Below are 23,908 nucleotides of genomic sequence, written 5' to 3' on the forward strand. Positions count from 1 at the left end.
GCCAAAGAAAAGAAGAAGCTGAGAAGTTTGAGCCAGAGAGTATTTGTTTTTTTCTCTATTGCTTAAAAAATGACTTAACTGATTAATTGTTTATCAAAATAGTTCATGTAGTAGTAATGTTCTCAGAGCTAAATATTTTACCTTTGCTCATTAGAGTTCTCCAATTCTCAACAGAAATATCAAGAGCCGTCATTAATGTTCAAGTTAAAGTCAGCTCAGTGAGTCATTTTGAATAAACCTGGAAATAGCCTGGAAAAGCACAACACCGAATCTAAACCTGTATCATTTAGACCAATAAGACATCTGCAAGAAGGATACTTATTTCTTGCTTTTGAGAGAGAGCCAGCAGACTCACTACTCGGAGGCCATCGCTGTAAAAAATTTGCATACAGCTGATGTTGTGCCCCGAGGGTAAAAAGAGCTGGCTAAAGGGCTTTGGTTTTAGGAAAAAAGGCCCCGCAGAGTGAATTGCTCCACTCCCTCATTGTCCTCTTCATGCGAACTCCATATGTCCCCCTAGCGGCAGGTGTCACTGTATGACCCGGCATGCCACTTCTGTGGGTGAGGGTGAAGTTTTATTGTTCTCAGCGAGGCAGTTGTCTAGACTGTTCAGCCACAAGATAAAAGAAAACAATGACACATTCTCATAAAGTATTGTACCTATGATGGTAGTTCTCTCACTCGTCCACACAAGAACATACTTGTGCAACACTTTTTGATACACAAGACTTTGAGCTTCAAATACATTTATCAGTGCGCTGCCTTTATTATTATATCTAGATTTGAGGGAGAACTTTTAAAAGTAGATATGAAGTAACATTGTTTGCTAAAGTGGTAGTTAAAGGTGTCTGTAAGGATGAAAAACATGTAACAAATGTTACTGTCTTCAGTTCATAGACTTTAGTCCCCATTAGACTATTTTTGACAACCATGTAGACATTGATTCATCAGACTGAAATGAAACAAAATCCTCAGCAGTTCAATTTTCCTTCCCTAAGCTTGACACTAGACATCCTAACAATCACAGCACACGTCCAGACTAAGGTGGACTGCTTGTTAACAGAATCAGGGAGAACAAAATAATGTACTGTACAAGAGGATCATTAAATAACGCTCTATTTATTTAGTTTTAAAATAGTTTCTTTTTGTTCTACAGACGTAATTTCAAGGTTGTCAAGGACTTGCAGAAGCAACAAAATAAACACTTTTTTTTGTTAATTTAAAATACTGACAGTAAAATAAAACAAAAATAACAGAAGAGCAAGGCTAAATTACAGGTAATGAGGATAATATCTGACATGAGGTTAAAGATGTGACCAAACATGCTATGTGTAACCATAATAGAGCATCACTGCCCTAATTTTCTACCAAACCTCTATCACTACAGACATGATTCTTACTAACATTTCATAATAATCCTAAGGAACAATGGCAAAATGGATTTTGCAAGCAGAAGTGGTCTGGTAAAATAACAGCCATTACAGTGAAAGCTGCATATATTGTATCTTGAGTTTGAAACAGAATTCATGTCATCTTATTTCACAACAAATACACTTACTTTCAAATGAAACGATTTATACTAGCAAAAATTCATAACGGGAAAGAAAAACTGAAAACAAATTTCATTTAGACTTTGGTTTAGTTCCTTATATTTAGGATTTTCCCTTCCCTTCTGTGACCAGCAGAAGTAAAATAATTTGATTCCACAATTCTCAAGAATCACTTTGTAAAGTAGGTGTAATTCAATATGCAATAAAAACAATGTGTGAGGTTGGATGATGATAAAAATTTACCAGCGTAGCTGCAGTACTGCATGAAGACAAAAATAAGACCACAGGGAAAGAGAGCAAGCGGGCCCTGATGTTCAGGGTAAAAACAGTTCATACAGTAAAAGTCTCTTCTATAAACGCCCCACACAAGGGCACAAACTCAACACCACTTTTATTTGTTTTATGTGTGCTAAATTCACATCTATTATTAAAATATTTATTGTTGAGATAGCAAAATCCACTGCTTTGTAAGATAAAAGAATAAGCTTTATACGATTCAAAAAGAAAATAGTGCACATTTCAAGGCATTCAGGCCATCTTGCTTTGCAGTATTCAGTGGAAAATACATTTCCTCAGTTGTTATAAAGGGGTCCCCAGAGGTTTAAAGGTCTTTGCATTCACTCAGGATAAGCATGCAAACAATAAGTGCACCCAGTCAGCACTGCAGGGTCATACATTCACTGATAACTACGTCACCTGGGACACTCGTAAACTCTGTGGCTTCCAACATAAAACATGTCTCAAAACACGTTCCATATATTTCTAGTGCCAATACACCTTCACCAGAATAGTGTTGTGGTGGAAATGAGTTGTATTTCGTAGTGCGTTTGTAACAAGTGCGTTTGTATTTTCCCTCAGAATTGTGTTAACCAGTGGCTTTCTGTTTGTTTTCATTAGAAAAGGTCAAACTTATAGTAATATGGTAATAACAGAAACAAAAGCTCTGAACTTAAATGAAAAGATATTTTGGGAAATATACTTAATTGCTTTCTGGTGTAGCGTTTACGCTAGAGAAGATTGATACCACTCTTATGTCTATCCTGCAGCTGGCAGCAGGTAAGCTTAACTCTGTACAAACACTGGAGACAGGAATAAAAGTTAACTCTGTCCAAACTATTTCTAGACAACCAGTGGATACTCTGGGAAGTAAATGTGCCTGGCCAAGAAATAGTTCGGCACTCAATATGTCAACTATTCATCTTAAATTAATTAGATAAACGAAACCTCTCTTTGAAAGCACCGGAGTATAGGCGGTACCTATGCTGGACAGAGTGTAGTAAAGCAAAGCTTTCAATCCAAATGGAAATAAATGTGAAACCAGTGGTGAAACCTTTGAACAAAATTGACCCTAGACAGGTCCAAAGCAAACTTTGCAATCAATCTATGGTCTACTTGTACAACAGTATGTGATACCAGTTGCCATTTTTGTTTTGACCGCAAGTTAGCGCAGATAAAAATGCTGAAAATATGCCGTTTAGAGTCTGTAGTGAAGAAGGTCAACGGCCATGTTGTGGTACTGACCTGCTCTCAAGCAGCAACTTGAAATTTTCACTATACAGCTTGCAAGAAGTACACAAAATGACTACCTACATCCATTATCAATGGGTAACTGAGGTATTAAATTAAGGTAGGATATTGCTATCATTAACAGATAAATCACTCTTACATACATTTCCACCTGCACTTGAAGTGCTGTGCCATTTTATTACAACTAAATTCAGAGCTGACCAGGGAATCACGTCAGTAGAATGGCTTTGATACATATGATTGTTTAACAGTAAGTTAAAAACAGACAGTGCTCTGGAGCAGGAAGAGTCCACGAGCGGTTACAGGTGAGGCCGCAACTATAGGAAGGATTTCAGCTGTAACATGGAGGCAAGGCAAGAGGGATGAGGAGGAGTGAGAGGAAGAAATAAGGAGTCTTCAGTGTACAAGTTGATTAAAGTAGGTATTTGTGTCCGGCGTCCTCGTCGAGTGTGAGATCCACCACTTCAGGAGGGGACACCCAGTTGGGCTGAGGGGAAACAGTAGTCCAGAGCTGTGGTTGATTTGTGCTGTTTAACTGCTCCACTGAGTTTTCTTTCCAGGAGGACAGACTCTTTATCACCCCTCCGCAAGGGTGGGCGCATCTGGATTTAGAAACAAAGCAAATGTAAAAAGTTTAATTCATTTATAAGACCAAACAAAAGTCAGTTTAAAAAAAAAAATGTACCACTAGAAAGTCTTTACCGTGCTTTCTCTTGCACGCCTACTATTTCCACCTCGCTGTCAGAGGAAGCAATGTTAATCTGGCCCTTGTTGTGTTGAGAACTTCCCTTGTGCGACAGCTCTGCCTCCACGTGGCCTGAAACAATAAGAGGAACAGAGTCACACATTGTGGGGAGGACCAGAGTTGTAGAGAGCTTCAGGCCTTGCTGACACATACAGACTGCAGCTGCTTTGACACAAGAAGAACAAAACAATGATAAAACACTTGTGTTTGTGTGACACATTGGACAAAACATCCAGAGTGGACTTTATATTCGTGTTTTGACAATACCAGCTAGTCAGTCATAAAAGGTCAATTCCTGTCTTGAAGCAAGGCAGCGGGACTTTTTTTATAGCACCAAATGCAAGCCAGTGGTGTGTGGGATGAAGGCAATACTACTTCAAAGGCATCCTGCTGACATTAATAAGACCCCCCCCCCCACTCACACACACACAGCACGCTGCTTATTGATGACACTCGTGCCTCTAAATGTCCCGTCTTCACTGAGAGGAGTGGAAATTATCAGTTTGGATTCAGCGGGTTTGTAACTGACCTGAGATAGAGCTCAGAGCTCTTATACACCCAGAGTGAGCTGCCATATCCTGGCCTCTGTGTGTTTTTAGCTCATGCTTTATCACCGTGGGCCGGACTGTCTCCACACTCATACTCTCCTGGTTAGAATCAGTGTCTGAAATATCATAGTGACCCACTACTGGAAGCCCGTCTGCAGAAAACAAAGAAAACACTTCATTATTCAAATCATGCCTGGGAATAGGAGGATTGTTTGGAACAGAGACTGGACACTGCATCCAAATACCTGCTAACTGCAGCATCTACACAATAAATGTACACCCTATTTTCTCCAGATGCAAAGGTTTACACCAAGATTGAACATTTTGGCTCATTGAATTTGACAGCACTAGTCTGACCTCTGAATAAGGTTATCACCACCTTTCAAAGCTACACTACAGAGGCTTTTATACTATAAGAATCATTGTGTTTGCAGTGTAATAAAAAAAAAACATTTTGCAGCAATAGCTTTTTTTTCCTTTTTCTTTCCATTTATTGCTTTTAAAATAACAGCCATTCACATAAAAACTACACTAGAATACAGTCGTTACAAAACACTTCAAAATGATCTTACTCTGTGAATGAAATGTAGTGGGAATATAAAAGCCAAACAACGGAATAACTGTGGAAGAGCGGAAACATGCGTCTTTGTTCTACCCTGTAAAAAGGAGAAACACACACACACAGACTTGTCCGGTGGGTGGGTGGGTGGGTGTGTGTGTGTGTGTGGGGGGGGGTTGTCAGGACAGCATGTACTATGAGAGAGCACTGCCTATGAATAGCTGAAATAGGCAGGTACCAGGGTTACCAGAGAAACTGAGGACTTGCCAATGTAAAGGCAATGTATTAAAGATAGAAAAAGGACTAATGTAAACCAGGAGTGTCTCTTTGGTAAACAATGGACTGTCCTTAGTGTTGTTTCTAATGCACACAGTTTGGGATTGTATGCACAAGGCTCTCTTTACCATGTTGGTAAAACAGCTGATTTAAAAGGTAAAGGTAATTTCAGTTTTAACAAATGCAGGACAGCAGTTGTTGGATCCATTTAAAACCAAATGGCCGAAAAAAAGAAAAAGAAATTATGCGCTATGAAACAAAAACACCAATAAATCACACAATTTGAAACAAAACCATTAGGCCAAGAGGAAATAACTAAATAGATCAAATGTTCCATCAGTCACCATTTATCTGCACAAGCAAAGCTACACCTTGCACACATGCTGCTGATGAAAACTAATTTGGCCTTGCGCTCCCTATATACTACTAGAATCACATGCAAACAGGTGGGGAAACAATGCTTCCGGCATTCAGTTTTGGAAAACCGACAGTTATAGGGCTACATATACACATACAGAAAATGTAACACTTTTTTTTTTTTTTTTTAAACACATCCTAACTATAAATATGATTAGGCCAAAGATTCCTTCATCAATGCCTGTGATGGTTAGATAGTGTTTAGCAGTGTTAAGAACTGTGACACCATGGTCATCTACATCAGTAAAAAGTAGTTTGAGAAGAGGGTTGAGGAGTGTTTCCACCTCAAAGACCACAGGATCTGAACCAGAGAAGGCCACTTGATCACTTGGATCAGTCAGTTTTTAGGAGGTCGGTAAACATTGCCATGCACCATACTGCAGCTGTATTACTGCTGTATATTTGAGAGTTTGATGCCTGGGTTTTCAGTTTAAAGTCAAGCTGCGTAACAAACACACTTCCATGTGGAGACATAGGCCAAGCTGGCAGAGCAGTGCAAATAAAAATGAACTAGGCGAATATTACGAGTGAAGATTTGAGGCTCTTGACATTGCAGCTAATGGCCACAACAAAGGAACCCATGCCTTATCCGATGTCTATAATCTATACATAGGCTACTAAAAATAAACACTGGGAGTCAATCCTCCCTCACTAGTTTCTTGTTACTGCACAAAGGCAGTGATAGCAGCAAATGTAACAGAAAGGTAAACATAAAAAAATAAAATAAAAACTTATTACGTAATAGGATTTTAGAAAGCAAGAAATTGTGTAGGTTAGTATATGGTGTTTATATTTATAGGCAAATATGTTTAAATGTTTTGATGTTAGTAAAGCTATGCCACCAAAATACTTTTAAAAAGACCTGAACCAATCACAGGTGCAAATAGTTCAGGGGAAAGAAGGGTAATGCAGAATGCTGAACCTAATGTCTAAAGAAACAGTACTATGATGCTCTATCTATCATTCCCAGCATGAAGTCAGAATGACAAGGCACATGCTATTAAGCAGCAGCACCCCACCTTGCTCTGTCATGACGGCTGCCCAGGTGCTGTAATGCACCTTCTGTATGAACGACATAATCAGCTACTCTGTTTATGTGTGTGTACAGCCGGTCAACATAACAAACAAGCCATACAATAAGCAATACAATAAGAGCCCTGACTCAACCGTCTAAACCGTGTCCGTGTCACAGATGATGCAGAAATCAAACAGGTGAGTTGAATTATTCAGAATGTCAAATCTCACAGTGATTCAGTGCCAGCAGATGCACCGGGCCTCAGGTCTGCTCAGAGTCAAGTTCAAATGACAAGATCAGGCCCAGCTGCTGTTGATGGTGTTTCTGTTTAGTGACCTCACATCATTTACTTATTAATACCCAATGCCATGCTTTCTGCATCAACTAGTTCTACACTTGGTAGGATCAAAGTATGAAACAGCGAGGAGTAAAAGTAGAAGTGTAATCTAAACATTCAAGAGACCAGGGTCTGGAACACCTAGATTTCCATTCTGAGTGACCACTTCAGGTAGGATGTTGTTGTTATTTATGGGGGTGGGGGTGAGAGTGTTGCTCTCTCGTGCCAACATATAGGCAGCCATAGTCTCTGCAGACTCTGACGATGGCAAATAAGAACTGGGTGGGGAAGGCCGTGCCCCCTGGGAGGGATGCTGCTGCCCCTCTAGGGCATCACTTGAGCGTTTGGACGAGTCGTTGTCCGAGTCGAGGTGTGCAAGCTTTTCCATCCAGATGCGGAAGCGCTCCTCAGTCTGGCGCTGCATCACAGCAAAGCGCGTCATGGCCTCCTCCAGAACACTGCCGATGCCGTTCCTGTCCCACGAACCGGTGTCCAGCAGCCCATGAATGTGGGCGCCCACTCTGGATCTCTCCGATGCACGTCTGAAGCCAGCTTTAAAGACATTGAGGCCAAGCCATAAGAAAATACAGTAGCACGTTCATGCTTCGGAGGTGGACTTTTGTATTAAAAGAGAAAATGAGTTTGCTTTTGGTTACGTGCAGATCGACTCTTTCATGCTGATGGACTACATCATGCAGTTGTAGCACTCAAATCTGTGTTCGGGATGTAAAAATGGTTGAAAACATTTCATGTAGTACAGATCCCTAAAGTAAGATAACTGGATGTCTTACACAACTGATTCAGAGATTGTGGTTCGGAAAATGTGTTAACTAGATACTGACGTAAACACACCGATTTAAGGCAAATTTATTACAAACCGTTGATGAAGGGCAAGAGACATGTCCAACTATATTTTCTAAAATAACTTCAGACATCTTAGTAAAATTTGCTACAGGGCTGGTATCAGCAAATACCTTGTAAAATACCTCTAATGTGCTTCTGAAATATAATGTAAGTTTAGATAAACTTGTTCCACTCTGGAAACAAACTAACAATAATTTATTAAACAAAGACCATGACACACCGGGATAAATTCTCGATTTAATGGAAAAGAAAAACTGCCTACCAGAACCAGTCCAATAGAAATATATTCTAAGAAATGCTATCACAGTGAAAAGATCATTAACGACTTCACCTCCAACAGCAGCAGCAGGCAGTGGGTTGGTAAATATCACCCTGCTAGTAGCTAGCCTATTTATGGAGAACTCAACTCACCCACGAGATTTCTACAATCATCAGGAAACATTAGATTAATGGAAGGAACAAACACAGGACCAATGTGCAGACAATCCTCTCACTTTGGGCTGCACGATTTGAATAAAAAGCCATTTTGCGATTATTGTGGACAATATTGCGATTTTGATTATAATGGAAGAAATGGTACTATGAGTCTACTTCCTTAATTATCAAAGAAAATGCACAAAACACTGATATTTTTAAATGTGTAATTCTCAACTTGAACAAAACGATAAATATTTATAACATTAACTGTCAAAACAGATGTAAAACGCAACAAGGAGCGCGTTGTTCTATGGAGGAGTAGCCTAGAAAGAGCAAATATTGGCACATTGGCATCCTGGCTCTGGCTAAATTTACATCTGTCCACTGCAGAGACACTATCCACAACCTGAAGGAGGAACTAGTATACATCGGTGTAGTAGTATAATATTATAACATTAAATAAAGAGTATAATGTCAGTTAATTGTATGCTGTGAATATAACAATTAATTACTATATTCATTATAATTTCATACAATAGTAAATTATTTTACCTCTGGTTGAATATTAAATCTAGTTACACCCATTTCATTTCTGTGGGTTATTTTTATTCATTAAATCCTTGTGCAAGCAAACGGCTCTATATTGGTCTCTAATTTGTTAATGCTGAACACTAACTTGTCAGTAATCATTTTGTTCAACATTTGGCATTTTTTTATAATGTCCCGCCCCATTCAGGCTGCGATTGGTCAGCTGACAAAAAGTTACACTGTCAAGCACATCGGCTTTATGAAAAGTTGAACACGTTGAACAACAAAAGGCAGCTAACGTTAAACGGCCAGCAAGCCAAACCCAAACCTTCCTCATCTTCTAACGACTTCAACTGCTGTCGACATCTCTCTATCTCTGTCACCGGAGCACCGGCATTACTTTCGGTGCTCCGGTGGCGAGTCTGACTATGTTGTGAACGATTATCGGCGGAGAGGGGGGTTACAGTAGGTTGGTTTCTTAAAAATTTACTCGCACACTACTCATAAATCACTTTTCTGATTGCACGTAGGCTTATCTGTTTTTAGACGCACATGCGAGAGCCCAGTGGGGGCGTGGATAATGAGCAGACTGCAGCGCAGAGCGTCACACACACCTTTTCTGTTTTATTAAATCGCACCCTTTTTGCGGTTATGTAATCGCACATGACGCAATTGCGATTAGATTAATCGTGCAGCCCTACCACTGTTTGTCTGCTTGTTTATTTTTATTACACACTTCTGTGCCTGAGTTCACAGCATACAGACCTCCTCAGTCAGAGCTACATATCCATCAATACTCGCTAGTCGATGACCAGAGCTATCTGACAAATCAAAATGTGCTACAGAACCCATTATAGAGAAGAGAACCACCTGTTAGTCTAAAAAGCTTCACCGCCCCCTGTGTAGGCAGAGTCAAGTGTATGAAAGACAATTCAAAACCTGCAAGCGAGACAGAGCAGCAGGATAAACTAAATGCCTTGCAGTCTTCGTGTGATGCCGACATTCACTAAACCCCTCTCAATAGAAAAGATAAATGTTTTAAATTGACTTTCGAGCAATCTAATTAAATGGCACATTAAATATGATTTCATGTCTAAATTCTCAAGTATAAGACAGTTTTGTTTTTTTTAACCAGCAAACCAATGCTGAACAGTAACTGCAGAGTCTTGCAACTCCGACTAACACAGTGAGATTTGTCTATTTACAGCAAAGGCTGAGGATATAAATGGCTTACTTGATGAATAGCAGAACTCTATAACATACGTTAGAATAACAAAACTCAGTTTATATTATTCTATGAGTTGAAGAATGTCCACTAGACTTCCACAGCATGCAAACAATGAGACAAAGTTCAAATAAAACATATTGTACTACATCATGACTGGCCATAGACCCTTCTAAACATACAGTCTAAGTATCTAAAGACAATGGTGAATGAAGGCAGATGAGTGAAAAAATAACAACAAAAAGAAAGTGAAAGATAAAAAAAATGCAAATAAAAAAAGTACATGAACTGATCTGTTCTATGCCCTATCACATGCTCTTACTTTATATCTGGCAAAATAAACATTTGGTTTGGGTTTGCCTGGAAATTTAAAGTCATGCAGGCAACCTATTATTGGTAAACTGTGTTTAACTGATGGCTAATCATCTTTGATTTTCATGAACTGTAGGCCTATACGTTTTCTATTACTATGTGATACAGTGTTTTACATATCTAAGTGGCTGCTACTGTTACCCTGGACAGTGGCAGTAGTACTGTGCTATAAGCATGTGTAGTGAACATTGGGTGTTACCTGAAATATCTGTCTTGATTGTCTTGCTACCTCCTGAAGTGTCATCATCGTCATCCTCAGAGGAGCTGGTGCTGGAGTCACATGTGAGCTCGCTGTCACTTGTACTGCTGTCCTGCAGCAGGTTATACTTCTTCCGTGCTGCTGCTTCTCGTTTTTGCCTCAGCAAACGCATTCGCTCCTTATGTTTTTGGCTCCGGTGACCTTTCACTTTTGCCATCTTGCCATTGGTTTGTTTTTCCTGCCCTCCGGCGGCTACCATGGTGGGCTGGCAGCGGTTTTTCTTTGCAACCATCGCATTAGGAGGCATCTCGCTCTCTGAACGTGAACGCCGAGACTTCCTCCCCCCTGTGGCTGGGGCAGATGTTTGCCTTCCTGCTGCCTGCCCAGGATCATTTGTAGCTTCCATGTTGCCCTCTGCTCCTACGGGAGGAGCAGCACCTTCTTCCCCTGAGGAGAGTGTGTCTGAGTCAGCAAGGTGGCCACTGGAAGAGGGGGAGAGCATGCAGGGGTTTGAGGAGTCACTCTCGTAGATATGATGAGATACGGGCTTGTCACTCCCTGTAGAAGCATGCTGGGACTCTGGGGAGTCTCGGCGGAGCTCCTTCATCAAACATGGCATGGAGAGGAGACTCTGCTCACCCTCTGTATGGAAGGGGCTGTCTGCCTCCTTTTCCCTCGGTGGTGAACTGGTACTAGTGGTAGTCTCTGTTTTCAGAAGCTCATCCTGCTCTCCCTGAACAGAAGCAGTGGCTGATTGTGCTTCATCGAGGCACTCTAAGGGGCACTCAGCATCCACAAATTCCTCTGCCTTCTCTGAATCAGCCATCTTCATGCTAATTAAGCCCAGAGCCCAAAGGTCCAACAAACATGGACCAATGTGCCTGGACAGTAGCTCACCTGCTGGAAGAAAAAACACAACACTAATTCCATAATATCTTTTTTCTTCTTTTACTAGGCACATTTTTCTTGCAGTAAGTAATTGTTCTTAAAAATTTACAAATACAATGTGTAGAATGTATTGCTGCAAATTATTAACAATAAACCACGGAGTTAGCATCAAATGCAAGGTTTTTACCATTACTTATGTTTCTCATTTAGCAATATTTAAGCGCACTATTACATATAACGTTAGTGGACATTTCTTCTTAAACATGTAACGTTAACTTAGCTATCCACTTCAACTACATTGCAAAACAATTGTCGCATAAAAACACTCATTTTAAACTTATTTTTCACTGGCTCAACCTGTTGCATAACTACTGATTGTCCAAATATCAAAAACAACCTCTTTAAATTGTGTGCAACAATTTTGCAAGAACTTTGAAATGACGATGTAACTGGTGTTCAGTTTGGGTAGCTTGTAAGAGCAATGAACATTAAGTTACGTTTACATAGATGTTTATTCTACGTTTACGTCTCACGCAGCCTACGAATGATATCATGAAAGTCTAGTATACCTCATCAGCCATATTTAACTAAGTGTGTGTACTTGTCTTGGTGACTTAAATAATGACTTTAGTTGGTGGTGTCTGTAGCTAGCTTAGGCTAACGCAGGCTCTAGGATCTAGACGCTACTTTTAGCTGCGTAGTGAAGCTAACCTCGGTCATAACCTTACACTCTGCAAACTTGGCGAGAAGAAAAGTCATGGAAAACGTTCAGGTTGCAGGACAGCTGCCTCGCACGACCCTATAAATGGAAACAGTATCTAGCCGCCCAGAGGCGTAACGAGCAGGATAATGCCAGCAGCTAACAGCTAACGCTATCTCAGTCAATGCGATAGCCAACTTAGCATTTTAAATCGGCTGCGCTAGTTGCAACTTACCGCGGCGTTAGTTATATTCTTCTTTTCCCAGTGTCAGACTTTTCCACATCTTCATTAATTTGTAGCCTCTTTGATTTGCGACACACAAACAATGCACTGCTAAAATATACTTAACTCCTTTACAATTTGGACGAATTTGAACGTGTTTTGGCGCAGTGTGATCGCACCTTCGCGAACCCTGTTAGCAGCTAGCTATGTGTTTATTTTAAAATGTCTTCATCGGCCGTCAGTCTTTCACAAAGCTACGTGCGCCACTTCCGGGCCTTTTCTCGTGGTCGAGCACCCCTGTTGGTCAGATATTATTACTACAGGCTGGGAAAATACCGCAGGACAAACAGCAGAGAGAGAGAGAGAGACAGAGTAATCAGTGGTGTATTCCTAATAGTTCTGACTCAGGAGTCACCACAATTTCCCTCACATTACAGTAATAGAGGAGTGTGTGAGGGTATGTGACTGGCTAGTGGTGGAAAGTAACTAAGTACATTTACCCAACGAAGGTTAAAATCAAGGGCAACTGGACTTGGTTGAAGATACTGGAAGACGTTTCGTCCCTCATCCAAAGGACTTCTTCAGTTCTGACTGACTGGCAGGGAAACTCAGCTATTTAACCTCAGTGGGGTCATTTGCCAGGGTCATCGATACCGCTGGTTCTTTAGTGTTCCTTGTTGCTGTGACGACAGTCGTTACAGTCGTTAAGACTACCTGTGGCCAAGACTGAACGACCATCGTATCTTCACCTGAGGCCAATAGGTTACGTTTGTTGAGTTTCCTGGGAAGTGACAGGAAACTCAACAAATGTAACCGTATCGATGACCTGGGCCAACGACCCCACTGAGGTTAAATAGCTGAGTTTCCCTGCCAGTCAGTCAGAACTGAAGAAGTCCTTTGGATGAGGGACGAAACGTCTTCCAGTATCTTCAACCAAGTCCAGTTGCCCTTGATTTTAACCTTCGTTGGATAACTATGACCTGGATGACTGAGAATCTTCATAGACATAAGTACATTTACTTACGTGAAGTAGCCTATTTAACAACAACTGTGAGTTACAGAGTATTTCAGTTGTATCCTACTGTATAGTGTATTTCTACCCCACTATATTTCAGAGGAAAATATTGTACTTTTTATATTTATATAACAGATTTATTATATAAAGTACACATTGTTTACTCACGTTCAGACTAGAAGGTGAGTAATTATAATTGCTATACATGTCAGAGGTCACACGCCTCTGGAGCAACTAGGGGTTAAGAGTCTTGCTCAGGGACACAATGGTGAATGTGTCAGAGTGGGGGATTGAACCCAGGTCTCTCACACCAAAGGCCCTGCTGTCAGTACTTCTGAACTTTTATTTAAGTACTGTAGTAAGAGTAAAGTTTTGAATGCAGGACCTGTAACCAAGTATGTTTATGTTGTAGTATTGCTACTTTTACTTAGAATATAGTACTGATCCTACAGTATGTCATGGTCAGATTAACCTGGTAGGGGGCTCTGTGGCAAAAATGAGCCACTGGGTCCCATTGTGCAATGTTGCAATTCATCAAACTATCACAAAACAGCAAAACACACAGGGAATCGGCCCACACATTTTTGGTGTGACTTCTGTTGAATCTCTATTATTGAAAGTCTTATTAATGTAACCTGCGATATGAGCAAAATATTGTATTAGCACTTTTTCCTGCATAGTAATGCATCTGCTGCTTTTTATTTGTCATTTATTATTTACTATTTATTAATACAATTATGACCCATCCGGCCTTCGACAATATTACGCACCATACGGTTTTTTCAACATAAAACAAAAATAAAAAACAAAAAAATAAAGAAAAGGTAATTTATTTTGAATTACTTCCGGGTCACTATGACCTTTCTACAAATTGGTTACCGTGTCCGCCATCCTTCTCTCCCCGCTCCGGAGCAGGATAGACTCGGCAGGACACCAACATGTTGTCAGTACGCGTTGCAGCGGCCCTTGCCCGCAATCTCCCCCGACGGGCTGGATTTGTAAGCAACTCTACCTCCTTTGTGTTTCGATTTGTGTCAACTTTCTTCAGAGAAATCCCGACTGTATTCAGTGTAGAAACCAAGGCGGTGTTGTGCATGCACACGTCTTTACACCGGAGGACACCGGGCCCTTCACATTGCTAGTTCCTTCTGTTAACATTAGTAGCTGACAGACTTCAACAAGCCGCCCTTCTGCTAGTACAGTGACGTTACATTATTAAGGATGACTGGACGAGAAAATTAATCTCTTAGCTGTGTGTTATGGTGTTAATGCATTGTCATTGGATATGATTAATCAAACGTGCCGTAATGACGAATGTGTTTTGGTAATGAAGGTCAGCTTTGTCTGACTTCGCATGCTAGTTTCACTGCAAAAAGCATTTGCTATGCTAAGCTTTGTAAAACTGTTTATGTATAGGGGAGGCGTATATAAATACTTTTCTGTCTGGATATTATACTTCCTGGCTAGTATTGGTGACGACTCTCCTGTGACTCTGCAGACTGCATGACCTGGAGCCCTTCTCAAATGTTTTAATATATTAGAAGAATACACAAGTTAAGAAATAATAATAGTAGAAATACTCATGTCTAATTTAGATTTTAGCTACTAATAGTCATTTAGAATTGTATTTGAGTGGAAATGGCTCATATAATTTATTTGGGTTTAGTCCTAGCTTGTGCCTCTCATGCACTAACTTTACATGAGTCACAGAGATAAGCATAACTGTTTGTCTGAAAAATTAATACCTGGTGGTGTTTGTAAAAAAAAAAAACATGAAGTCATTTAACAACACATATAGCGGTGTTTCCAAACTCCTCAAAGACTCTTCTAACAATTTGGATGAAAGAATAGTTTGTCTGCTGACATACTGTGTTCTCTTTGTAAGAAAGATATTGCACCTTTTTTTTTTTTTTTGTATACAGACAAATATAACTGATAATAACATTTTTATATTATGGGGGAGGATGGCGCAGTGGCTAAGACACATACCTTTGTCCACCACTGTGACATGACATGTAACCCCTAGTTTCTCCAAAGGCATGCGACCTCTCGCGTGTATACAGTGAGGAAAATAAGTATTTGAACACCCTGCTATTCTGCAAGTTCTCCCACTTAGAAATCATGGAGGGGTCTGAAATTGTCATCGTAGGTGCATGTCCACTGTGAGAGACATAATCTAAAAAAATATATATCCAGAAATCACAATGTATGATTTTTTAACTATTTATTTGTATGATACAGCTGCAAATAAGTATTTGAACACCTGTCTATCAGCTAGAATTCTGACTCTCAAAGACCTGTTAGTCTGCCTTCAAAATGTCCACCTCCACTCCATTTATTATCCTAAATTAGATGCACCTGTTTGAGGTTGTTAGCTGCATAAAGACACCTGTCTACCCCATACAATCAGTAAGAATCCAACTACTAACATGGCCAAGACCAAAGAGCTGTCCAAAGACACTAGAGACAAAATAGACCTCCACAAGGCTGGAAAGGGCTACGGGGAAATTGCCAAGCAGCTTGGTGAAAAAAGGAGCAATCATTAGAAAATGGAAGAAGCTAAACATGACTGTCAATCTCCCTCGGACTGGAGCTCCATGCAAGATCTCACCTTGTGGGGTCTCAATGATCCTAAGAAAGGTGAGAAATCAGCCCAGAACTACACGGGAGGAGCTGGTCAATGACCTGAAAAGAGCTGGGACCACCGTTTCCAAGGTTACTGTTGGTAATACACTAAGACGTCATGGTTTGAAATGCATGGCACGGAAGGTTCCCCCGCTTAAACCAGCACATGTCAAGGCCCGTCTTCAGTTTGCCAATGACCATTTGGATGATCCAGAGGAGTCATGGGAGAAAGTCATGTGGTCAGATGAGACCAAAATAGAACTTTTTGGTCATAATTCCACTAACTGTGTTTGGAGGAAGAAGAATGATGAGTACCATCCCAAGAACACCATCCCTACTGTGAAGCATGGGGGTGGTAGCAACATGCTTTGGGGGTGTTTTTCTGCACATGGGACAGGGCGACTGCACTGTATTAAGGAGAGGATGACCGGGGCCATGTATTGCGAGATTTTGGGGAACAACCTCCTTCCCTCAGTTAGAGCATTGAAGATGGGTCGAGGCTGGGTCTTCCAACATGACAATGACCCGAAGCACACAGCCAGGATAACCAAGGAGTGGCTCTGTAAGAAGCATATCAAGGTTCTGGCGTGGCCTAGCCAGTCTCCAGACCTAAACCCAATAGAGAATCTTTGGAGGGAGCTCAAACTCCGTGTTTCTCAGCGACAGCCCAGAAACCTGACTGATCTAGAGAAGATCTGTGTGGAGGAGTGGGCCAAAATCCCTCCTGCAGTGTGTGCAAACCTGGTGAAAAACTACAGGAAACGTTTGACCTCTGTAATTGCAAACAAAGGCTACTGTACCAAATATTAACATTGATTTTCTCAGGTGTTCAAATACTTATTTGCAGCTGTATCATACAAATAGTTAAAAAATCATACATTGTGATTTCTGGATATATATTTTTTTAGATTATGTCTCTCACAGTGGACATGCACCTACGATGACAATTTCAGACCCCTCCATGATTTCTAAGTGGGAGAACTTGCAGAATAGCAGGGTGTTCAAATACTTATTTTCCTCACTGTAGCAATTGTAAGTTGCTTTGGATAAAAACGCCAGCCAAATGTTATTATTAAGTTAATGTCATAAGACACAGAGTCTCATCTTGGGGGTGGAGTTTAAAAATACCTTTTGTGCTGTCAGTGGTAAGGGTTGTTAAAGTTATTTGAAATTGACAAAATATTACAACCTTCTTTTAGTAGCGCCAACTTCAGCCTCTAAATGACCATAAAGTTGAATTAACATGTCTAAAACAAAAAACTGAACATTATAACCTTCATGAATGGAAGAGTGACTGCCGGGCTGTTGCACTAGACTGCATTAGTTTTAACTTGGTGTACCTCATGAATTGGCAACTGATTTTATATTGGAATTAGGTCATTTAAATAAGTGAATTAAATAGAAAACACTGCACTTATTTGGTCTGAATAAAACTGATCTCTTTATTTGTTCCTATTGTCCTAAAGGTATCCAAGAACGTTGCTGCAGCATGTGTAGGAGCCAAGGATCTACACACCGCCAGCCCATGGCTACAGAAAACGGGTCGGTATTTCCTGAAACTTGTATAGGGCTACTGCTTAAGAAAATTAATTAATTTGTAACGTTATTAAACTTGTTAATTAGTGGACCTTTTCTTAATTAACAATTTATACACATTAAAGGCACAGCCGAGGTATCGTCCATTCTGGAGGAAAAGATTATGGGAGCTGACACCAGTGCACAATTGGAGGAGACTGGTCGCGTGCTGTCGATCGGTGATGGTATTGCCAGAGTGTACGGTCTGAGGAACGTGCAAGCTGAGGAGATGGTGGAGTTCTCCTCTGGTCTGAAGGTAAGACAGATGATGTAACCCTTAAACTCTGACTTTTTACTGAGTGGGTTGATGCCACAGCTTGAATGTTGGAGAAGATTGGATTCAAACAAATTCGCTTAACCAACCTCTATATTGTAGTTAAACGCAATTGGCAAATGGAAATGCTTTCTACTTTCTCAGAATCAGTGGTCCCTTGAGTAAAGTACATAGCCACTAATACATAGTGGACACCAATTTACATTACTGGTTGTATTGTGTAGTGTCTATTTGTAAAGATACTGTACAAAAGACTGTTGGTTGCTTTGAGTGAATTAAAAAAGGTTTAATTTTCTTTGTGTGGTTCATCAATGGTGATAAATGATTCAAATGTCCCACGAGGTGCAGACAACTTGGCACAACATCAGTGGAGCTGGTACTGTGTCTCTTCAGCAAGCGTTTTTCTTCTGCCACACACACATGCAACGGCCACACATGCTCACTGATGCCCCCTTCCTTAAGGGTTGGGTTTTGGATTTATTCACGCTTTCAGAATTATATTTCACGGTTTTATTTACAGCATTATATGTTTATCCGTGGGGCGGCTGTGGCTCAAGAGGTTGAGCGGGTTGCCTGCTGATTGGAAGATCGTCGGTTCAGTCTCAGGTGGTATGTTGTGGGCAAGTGTCCTTGGGCAAGTTACTGAACCCCAAATTGCCCCCAATGGCTGTTCCATCGGTGTATGATTGTGTGAATGTTATAGGGCTGAATGATTATGGCCATTACCATATCTGATAATGTACAAGTCTTTGCATTAAAATAAGAGTAGTCCTTAAAATGCATCATCTCCAAGAAGCAAAATATAACGTTTTACCCAGGAAGTCCACTGAGTCCGGCTACTGCTGCCTCTGCACAGCGTTAGCTTCTACTGGAAGCGTCTCAAACGCATTTCAGGAGCTGAGCATATTGTTGCCTTGTTGTTATTTTTTCCTTTGTGCTACTACCTATGGCTTCTACTCTGCTTACCAGCAACAGCTCTGTGTGACCCGGTTTTGTTCGGTTGTCTGCATGACATATGCCACAGGGAGCATTTCAGAATCAGAGTGTTGTGCCAGGCTGATTTTGCTGACCTGTTTAGATTTTGGTGATTTGGTAATCAGTGCTTGTTTTTTGTGCTTCTTCTATGATTAAGTAGGCAATGTTGTAGGCTGCGATTTATGATCAGGAGTATGCAGGGTGTTTTATTTTGGAAATTGACCGGATTCTCTATGCTGTTCTGTGTCTGGCTTCCTGCCATGTTCGATGTTGACACGGCTTCTGTCAAAAATAGACTCGTGGAGCGAAGCCGAGAGCTGCTCTGGCACGCTTCTGGGACGAGCTGCGGGGCTGATGGACTCCCAAGCATTAAGTAGAAGGGGTCGCGACCAGCTCCGGCAGCCACGACGCAGCAGACACATGCAGAATCATGGACTTTGCTGTCTACTCTGGACTGTAGCAGCAATCCCCTTGGCGCTGAGTTTAGGAAGCGCTTGATTTGATATGTAGTTTTCCTGAGCGGAGCACGCATTTTAAACGGCAATATTGCCGTTGATCATGTTAACTTAATTGTGGGAAGCTAAAATCGTAATCGCGATCAATATTTGATTAATTGTGCAGCCCTAGAATGTTAGTTTCTATTGACGCACTTAGGCTCAGTGTCTGAATGTGTGTGAATGGCGCTTTGAGTGGTCACAAAGACTAGAAAGGCACAGCATTTACGTATTTATCATATAATAGGCTGTGTATTAACTTATTGGGAGAAAACTGATAGTTCAATGTAAAATCAGACATTGAGCCCCCCCCATATCGCCAAAATGCTATGATCCTCGTTTCATAACACTGCTGCCAAGCATCAATGGTGGGATTGGCAGTTGAATCAGGCTCCTCCCATCAAAGCATCGAATCTTTGACTATTCAGGGTAAGCCCTAATATCGATATATCGTGAGCGAAATGGTATGGCACACATCTAAATGGTAGTAACTGTTGTTTCTTCTCTCATCTAGGGCATGTCTCTGAACTTGGAGCCCGACAATGTTGGTGTTGTGGTGTTTGGTAATGACAAGCTGATCAAGGAAGGCGACATTGTCAAGAGAACAGGTGCCATTGTAGATGTGCCTGTTGGTGTAGAGCTCCTGGGCCGTGTCGTTGATGCTCTGGGAAATGCTATCGATGGAAAGGTAAATGATGATGATGATGATAATAATAACAATAATAATAAATGGTGTTTTTATAGCGCAGTTTGTGCATTAAAATGCATAAAAGCAATTGATATTGACATTTACAATAAAACAATTCGGACATGATAAATTGGATAAAGTTAGATGGGAAAAACACAAGATAGGATAAAATAATTGGTAGGTAAAAACAGGAGAAAGCCATGTTAGAAGAGGGGCCTTTAGCATTTTTTGTGAGTTCGCGCTCACCATGGGTTCTCCCACAGGCTTGGAAGAGGAGGTTGCGAGTGAGGCGAGGGCTACTTGTTCGGTGGCAGTCTGAATCCTAAGACTAAATCCTACACACTGGACTGGTTAACCAATCAAATAATCTTTAAATTATTTCTGTGACAGACAGACAGGTTTAAAAAATTGGAGTAATGACTTAACTCTGTTTTTTATCAGAACTTGTTCTGCCTGTGTTTTGTGTGAGCTGTAACCAGTGATTAATAGCTGTCTTAGACACATTAGACAGAAGTGATACTTTAGTCACGTTTTAACATGACACAATTTAGGTCAGGATCAGTGATGACCTTGGTGCTGAGTGTAAATGACTAAGGTCATGGGTGAGAAAGCTCTCTCGCTCAGCTTTTGCTCCAGTAAGTGAAATTTCAGTTTTAATTTAATTAAGCTGTAAGAAGTCCTGAAAGGTTATGTCAGACATGTCATGCAAACAAGCTGTTGATAGAACTGTAGTAATTTGGACATACAGTGATATACAGCTGGGTATCGTCTGCGTGGATTAATTTGTTTTTGTAAATGTCCCTCTTGGGTTATTATAACAGAGGGTTCTTTTACTTATTAAATCAGTTGGTGGCACTCCTGATCATTTTTGTTCCTCAAAGGGCCCCCTTGGCTCCAATACCCGCAGGCGTGTGGGTCTGAAGGCCCCCGGTATCATCCCCCGTATTTCTGTGAGAGAGCCAATGCAGACTGGCATCAAAGCTGTGGATAGTTTGGTCCCCATTGGCCGTGGACAGCGTGAGCTCATCATTGGTGACAGGCAGACTGGGTAAGAGGATTCTGCTCAAAGTGAATAGTTTAGCACGGGCAGCATTTGATGTTATTCCTAGTGCATTTTGAAATGCTGGTACAGCAGTGGAAATGCTAATGCTGACAAGGGGTGGAACAAATAATCAATATTGTGAGTGTGTATATAATATGTTGTACGTTTTACTTGTTGTGATTTGTGGTAGTTTAACCTTCTGTCAGTTTGTAGTCTTACATTTAAACACTGACATGAATGAACAACAGTCTGATTATTGTTTCCTTCTGTTCTTCATTTAAACGCTTTCAAGTGCACTTTAAGGTGGTGTAGTGGTGTTTTTTTTTATTTTTAGGAATTAAACCTGGAGAATATTGGGCCCCAAAGCACACAATTGAGATTCACTTATGTATAACATGGTCCTGTTTTTCAGTGCATCGCTTAGTCTTTTGAATTTGTGTTGCAGCAAAACCGCAATTGCCATCGACACAATCATTAACCAGAAGCGCTTCAATGAAGGAACTGACGAGAAGAAGAAGCTGTATTGCATCTACGTTGCTATCGGCCAGAAGAGATCCACTGTGGCTCAGCTGGTGAAGAGGCTGACTGATGCAGATGCCATGAAGTACACCATCGTGGTGTCTGCTACTGCCTCTGACGCCGCTCCACTGCAGTACCTGGCTCCCTACTCTGGCTGCTCCATGGGAGAGTACTTCAGAGACAACGGCAAGCATGCCCTGATCATCTACGATGATCTGTCAAAGCAGGTGAGTTTTATTTAATTGGCTTGTTGGAGGGGATTTTAAAACCGGGATAACCAAGTGCTGTAAATCATTTTGACAAACCCAATCTCTTTTTTTTTTTTCTACAGGCCGTTGCCTACCGTCAGATGTCCCTGCTGCTCCGTCGTCCCCCCGGTCGTGAGGCCTACCCAGGAGACGTCTTCTACTTGCATTCCCGTCTGTTGGAGAGAGCTGCTAAGATGAACGAGAACTTTGGCGGCGGCTCCCTCACAGCCCTTCCCGTTATCGAGACACAGGCTGGTGACGTGTCTGCATACATTCCAACTAATGTCATCTCCATCACAGACGGACAGGTGAGCGTGTGACAGGCTTCATCACAATTACAATCCTGCAAGCTACAGTCTGTTCTATTTTTCGCTGCCTTTTTGAAGCACTTTGAAACATGGATTTTAAAAAGTGCTCTATAAATTAAGATTAATAATAATAAAGTGCTGTTTTCTCACTTAGATCTTCTTGGAGACTGAGCTCTTCTACAAGGGTATTCGTCCGGCCATCAATGTCGGTCTGTCCGTGTCACGTGTCGGATCTGCTGCCCAGACCAGGGCCATGAAGCAGGTTAGACTTCCTTGTAATCACCCATCTTCCAGCTTTCATCACAATGAACATCTTTGATTCTGACTTGTTCACTTCTGTCCCTCACCAGGTGGCTGGTACCATGAAGCTGGAGCTGGCCCAGTACCGTGAGGTGGCTGCCTTCGCTCAGTTCGGTTCTGATCTGGATGCTGCCACTCAGCAGCTGCTGAACCGTGGTGTCCGTCTGACTGAGCTCCTTAAACAGGGACAGTACTGTGCGTATTTACATTAAGCATTCAGTTTCCCTTAGTAGGCATCTCTTTCAGAAAATTTATGCATTCTACAGCTGTGACTGTATGCTTTTCATCTTTTAGCTCCAATGGCTATCGAAGAACAGGTTGCAGTCATTTATGCTGGTGTGAGGGGACACCTGGACAAAATGGAGCCTAGCAAAATCACAAAGTTCGAAAAGGCGTTCCTGCAGCACATACTGAGCCAGCACCAAGACCTGCTGGCAGCTATTAGGTAAGTTAAAGGGCTTCTGGGCAGCGACATTTAGACTTTGGCATTGCAATTTATGTTCTGTATGTATTTTGTAACCAACCTCCTCTTGATTGCAGGGCTGATGGCAAAATCTCAGAGGCATCTGATGCTAAGCTCAAGCAGACTGTGTTGAATTTCCTCTCTAGCTTTGAGTAAAGGGATGCTTCTTGGTCTGGCTGTTTTCATGTTTGCATTGTGCAGCGTCAGTTATACTTTCTATGAACTTTAAAAAAATAAATAAATTGAAGAAGCACTTGTTATTGTACAGAGATCTCTTAAGAGAATAAAGTATTCCAACTAGTTGACTTTGTGTTTGGAGCACTGTTGTTTTCCAATACCTGGATGGTGTAATTATATATTGTATCACAACACAATTTGCAGTGAAATAGTGAAACCAATGCAGATAGCCACATGTATTTGTAAAATTTTGCCTTTTTAAAAAGCAGAACAATTACATGATGGGCTTCTGTTCTGGTTGCTGTGCCTTTCCTACCTTTTTTATGAAAGCAATTCTGATAATCAAAATCAATACATTGTAAAACCACAAAGACAAATGGGACTTCATGTGTAAATGTGGTCACTTACTGACAGTGAGCAATAGACCCCATTACTATACGAATTTTAAATGTTGCATCTTTGCCATGATTAAAGAGCAAATGTTTGAAATCGTCCCAACTTGATTTTTAATACAGCTTGAGAGGCCATGTGTACACCTGAGATACTTGACTAATCTCACTGATCAGTCACATTGCAGAAAAGCATGCAAAATTGTGAAAAAAGAGACGACAGGCTGCCACTCTCAATGAATTAACAGGAACAATGTGATAGCGGCAACTAGGGCAGATCATACAACCAGCTATTCAACTGAAATGTCAAAGAAACTGACTGAAACTTTAAATGTCTTCTGAATAATCTTCCTCCATTCGCTTGGAGGTTGCTATAGTTGTATTTATTTATTCACTTTTGCAGGAACACCCTGATCATCCGCTAGT

At 41.0% G+C, this 23,908-nt stretch overlaps 2 protein-coding genes across 5 annotated transcripts; one reads left to right on the forward strand and one right to left on the reverse strand.

Moving 5' to 3' along the window:
- Positions 1-1,100: 1,100 nt before the first annotated feature.
- On the reverse strand, positions 1,101-12,632 carry cunh18orf25 (chromosome unknown C18orf25 homolog). 4 transcript variants are annotated; one of them, XM_038733406.1, is made up of 5 exons: positions 12,403-12,626; positions 10,580-11,476; positions 4,352-4,522; positions 3,780-3,894; positions 1,101-3,679 (listed from the first exon to the last, which is right to left on the reverse strand). In XM_038733406.1, the coding sequence occupies exons 2-5, from the start codon at positions 11,409-11,411 to the stop codon at positions 3,490-3,492; spliced, it is 1,308 nt and encodes a 435-aa protein (XP_038589334.1). In that variant the 5' UTR covers positions 11,412-11,476; positions 12,403-12,626; the 3' UTR covers positions 1,101-3,489. The 4 variants fall into 4 exon arrangements, with proteins under 4 accessions (XP_038589334.1, XP_038589333.1, XP_038589336.1 ...); XM_038733405.1 differs by having other exon boundaries at positions 10,580-11,479; XM_038733408.1 differs by lacking the exon at positions 4,352-4,522 and having other exon boundaries at positions 10,580-11,479; positions 12,403-12,624.
- Positions 12,633-14,251: 1,619 nt separating this feature from the next.
- Positions 14,252-23,221, forward strand: atp5fa1 (ATP synthase F1 subunit alpha). The gene is made up of 11 exons (XM_038734058.1): positions 14,252-14,403; positions 17,497-17,572; positions 17,692-17,861; positions 19,863-20,036; positions 20,918-21,084; positions 21,524-21,824; positions 21,929-22,153; positions 22,308-22,415; positions 22,504-22,648; positions 22,748-22,898; positions 22,994-23,221. The coding sequence occupies exons 1-11, from the start codon at positions 14,344-14,346 to the stop codon at positions 23,070-23,072; spliced, it is 1,656 nt and encodes a 551-aa protein (XP_038589986.1). The 5' UTR covers positions 14,252-14,343; the 3' UTR covers positions 23,073-23,221.
- Positions 23,222-23,908: the final 687 nt, after the last annotated feature.

This window comes from Micropterus salmoides, unplaced genomic scaffold (genome assembly GCF_014851395.1).
Source record: "Micropterus salmoides isolate LMB-PRFRI ecotype aquatic unplaced genomic scaffold, ASM1485139v1 Ms_hic_scaffold_20, whole genome shotgun sequence".
NCBI classification, from domain to species: Eukaryota; Metazoa; Chordata; class Actinopteri; order Centrarchiformes; family Centrarchidae; genus Micropterus; species Micropterus salmoides.